The sequence below is a fragment of the Ailuropoda melanoleuca genome, unplaced genomic scaffold, assembly GCF_002007445.2.
Source record: "Ailuropoda melanoleuca isolate Jingjing unplaced genomic scaffold, ASM200744v2 unplaced-scaffold71575, whole genome shotgun sequence".
NCBI classification, from domain to species: domain Eukaryota; kingdom Metazoa; phylum Chordata; class Mammalia; order Carnivora; family Ursidae; genus Ailuropoda; species Ailuropoda melanoleuca.
This window is the reverse complement of record NW_023246698.1, coordinates 1-2,277: the sequence shown is the minus strand read 5'-3', so window position 1 is coordinate 2,277 and position 2,277 is coordinate 1. Positions and strand designations below refer to the sequence as shown.

At 51.7% G+C, this 2,277-nt stretch overlaps 1 protein-coding gene across 1 annotated transcript; it reads right to left on the bottom strand.

The window, feature by feature from the left end:
* Positions 1–34: 34 nt before the first annotated feature.
* Positions 35–691, bottom strand: LOC117800512 (tubulin polyglutamylase TTLL11-like; the record flags this gene model as incomplete). Its single annotated transcript, XM_034653060.1, has 1 exon — positions 35–691. A coding segment is annotated over one exon (657 nt), but the record flags the coding sequence as incomplete, so codon positions are not given.
* Positions 692–2,277: the final 1,586 nt, after the last annotated feature.

Sequence of the window (2,277 nt, the reverse complement as noted above, 5' to 3'; positions counted from 1 at the left end):
CCTCTGGCCACCCCGCCCCGACCCCCCGTCCCACAGGAAGCCAGGGAGCCCCCTCCATGCCCCGTGAGATTTGGAAACTCAGGCTGGGACTGGCAACGGTTACCTGGAAGCACGTGGGCCCCGGCCTCCCTGCGGGGATGTCCGACTGGTAGAAAACTTTGAGCTCTGGAGTCAGGGCAATGACAGTCTTAATCACCAAGGAGATGATATCAGACCACACCTTCTTGATGTCAACACCTTTGGAAGACAACCTACAGAGAATGCTAGAGAAAGTCCTTTTGCTGCCCGTGCTAGTGCTGTCCGAATGGACAAAGTTACCACTGTGGATGTTCAAGGAATAGTTGGTTAAGTGCATAAAGATGTGCTGTAGATTTTTGGGGCTGGGCTCCTGATACGGCTCTGTACAAAATCTAGAGAGTCCATCTTTGGCTATATAAATCTCTAAGGGGTCTAAGGACTTGAGTAAGACATACAGACGAATGTCAAACTTGAGTTTGTCGATCAGAAGAGGTTTGCAGATGTACTCCTGGACCACCGCCGGCCGGCTCTGGAGCGTCCCTGCCAGGCGGATGTCACTGGGGTCTTTAATGAGGTAGATGCCATCGCCCTGACAGCCACTGTCAGGTTTCACAATAAAAGTGGGCTTCCAGGAGGGGTCGCCATCTTTCACCATTCGAACCTGGTGGGGAAAAGAGAATGGTTAGTGTTATATTCTTTTCCTCTCTGGACTCCCAAACAGAGCAGGACCTCAGCAAACGTTTGGTGAAGGAGTGACAAAGGGAGACCTGCCTGGGGGAGTCTTCACAAAGCGGCGGCAGGGATAACACCGGACTAGGTACCAAGATCATGACCTAAGAACTGTGCTCAGTCTTGTCCTCCAGGAAGGGGACGGGGAGGGCCGTGGGTCTGCCATCACAGGAGCTAGGTCCGAATCCCGGGTCTTCGTCAGTTATGAGGTCCATTTAACTCATGACAGCACGATAATGGTGAGGAGGGGGAGAGGGAGGGAGGAGAAGGATAATGGCCTAGCACCATTTTTTTTTTAAGATTTTACTTATTTATTTGACAAAGAGAGAGAGAGCATGAGTGGAGGGGAGGCAAGGGGCAGAGGGGAGAGGGACAAGCAGACTCCCCACAGAGCGGGGGGCCCAACGCAGGGCTCAATCCCAGGGCCCCAAGAGATCATGACCTGAGCTGAAGTCAGACGCTTAACCGACTGAGCCACCCAGGCGCCCCGGCCTAGCAGCACTTACGAGTGCCTGCTGTACGTCAGTTACATATGCTGACCCTCACGGAGAGTATGATTCTCTTTTCACAACACAGGGAGCAGAGGGGGCAAAGAGGTTGTTACCAGTGTGGGCTCCATCCTGGCCCTGCTCTTCCTGGATGACCTTGGGCAAGTTACTTAAGTTCTCGTGACTTCCTCATCTGTAGAACAGGAGTAAGATTGTTCTGAGGATTAAATGAGATAAGGAATGCAAAGGTCCAAGCACACAGAACCTGACCCGTGAAAGGCAGCCGTGAAGCCCAGCTCTTCCTATTTCTGAAAGCTGAAGTCACTTGTCAGCTAACTGAGAGGCAGAACTGGGATTGGAATCTCCATCAAGGACTCTAAAGTGTCTGCACCTTCCTCTCTCCAACCGGGTCTCTGTTTCCTCCTCTTAAAAATGCGGATCTAGGGGTGCCTGGGTGGGGCAGTCAGTTAAACAAGTCTGCCTTTGGCTCAGGTCATGATCCCAGGGTCCTGGGATCGAGTCCTGCATCGGGCTCCCTGCTCAGTGGCGAGCCTGCTTCTCCCTCTGCCTGCCATTCTCCATGCTTGTGAGCTCTCTCTCTCTCTCTGACAAACAAATAAATAATCTTTTTAAAAAAATAAAAATAAAAATGGGGATCTACAAACCTACCCTCACTAGGTCACTGTAAAGAGGAGAGAAACAGATGTGCAAAGGGCCGAGCAGGAGATCAAATGTGGAGCTAGTTTGGGGAAACGTTCGTGTTATCATTTATCTCTCTTCTTTGGTTCCTCCAGCAGACCTGGCCCATCCTCCTTCGGTCTGCTGAGATCTTTTTTGAAACTAGATTCTGCCATCCATAATATCTGCTATCTTCCCGGCTCCAGGTCAGCAGGACACTCACATAATTACCCGAGGGCACTTGACCAGTCCAGACAGTCAGTCTGGATCTGCAGGTCTGCATGATTCATGCGCACCCAATTCCCCTGGACACTCGTCAGGTCCTCTGTGCAGCCACGGAGAGTGCACGGACTTGGACGGAATG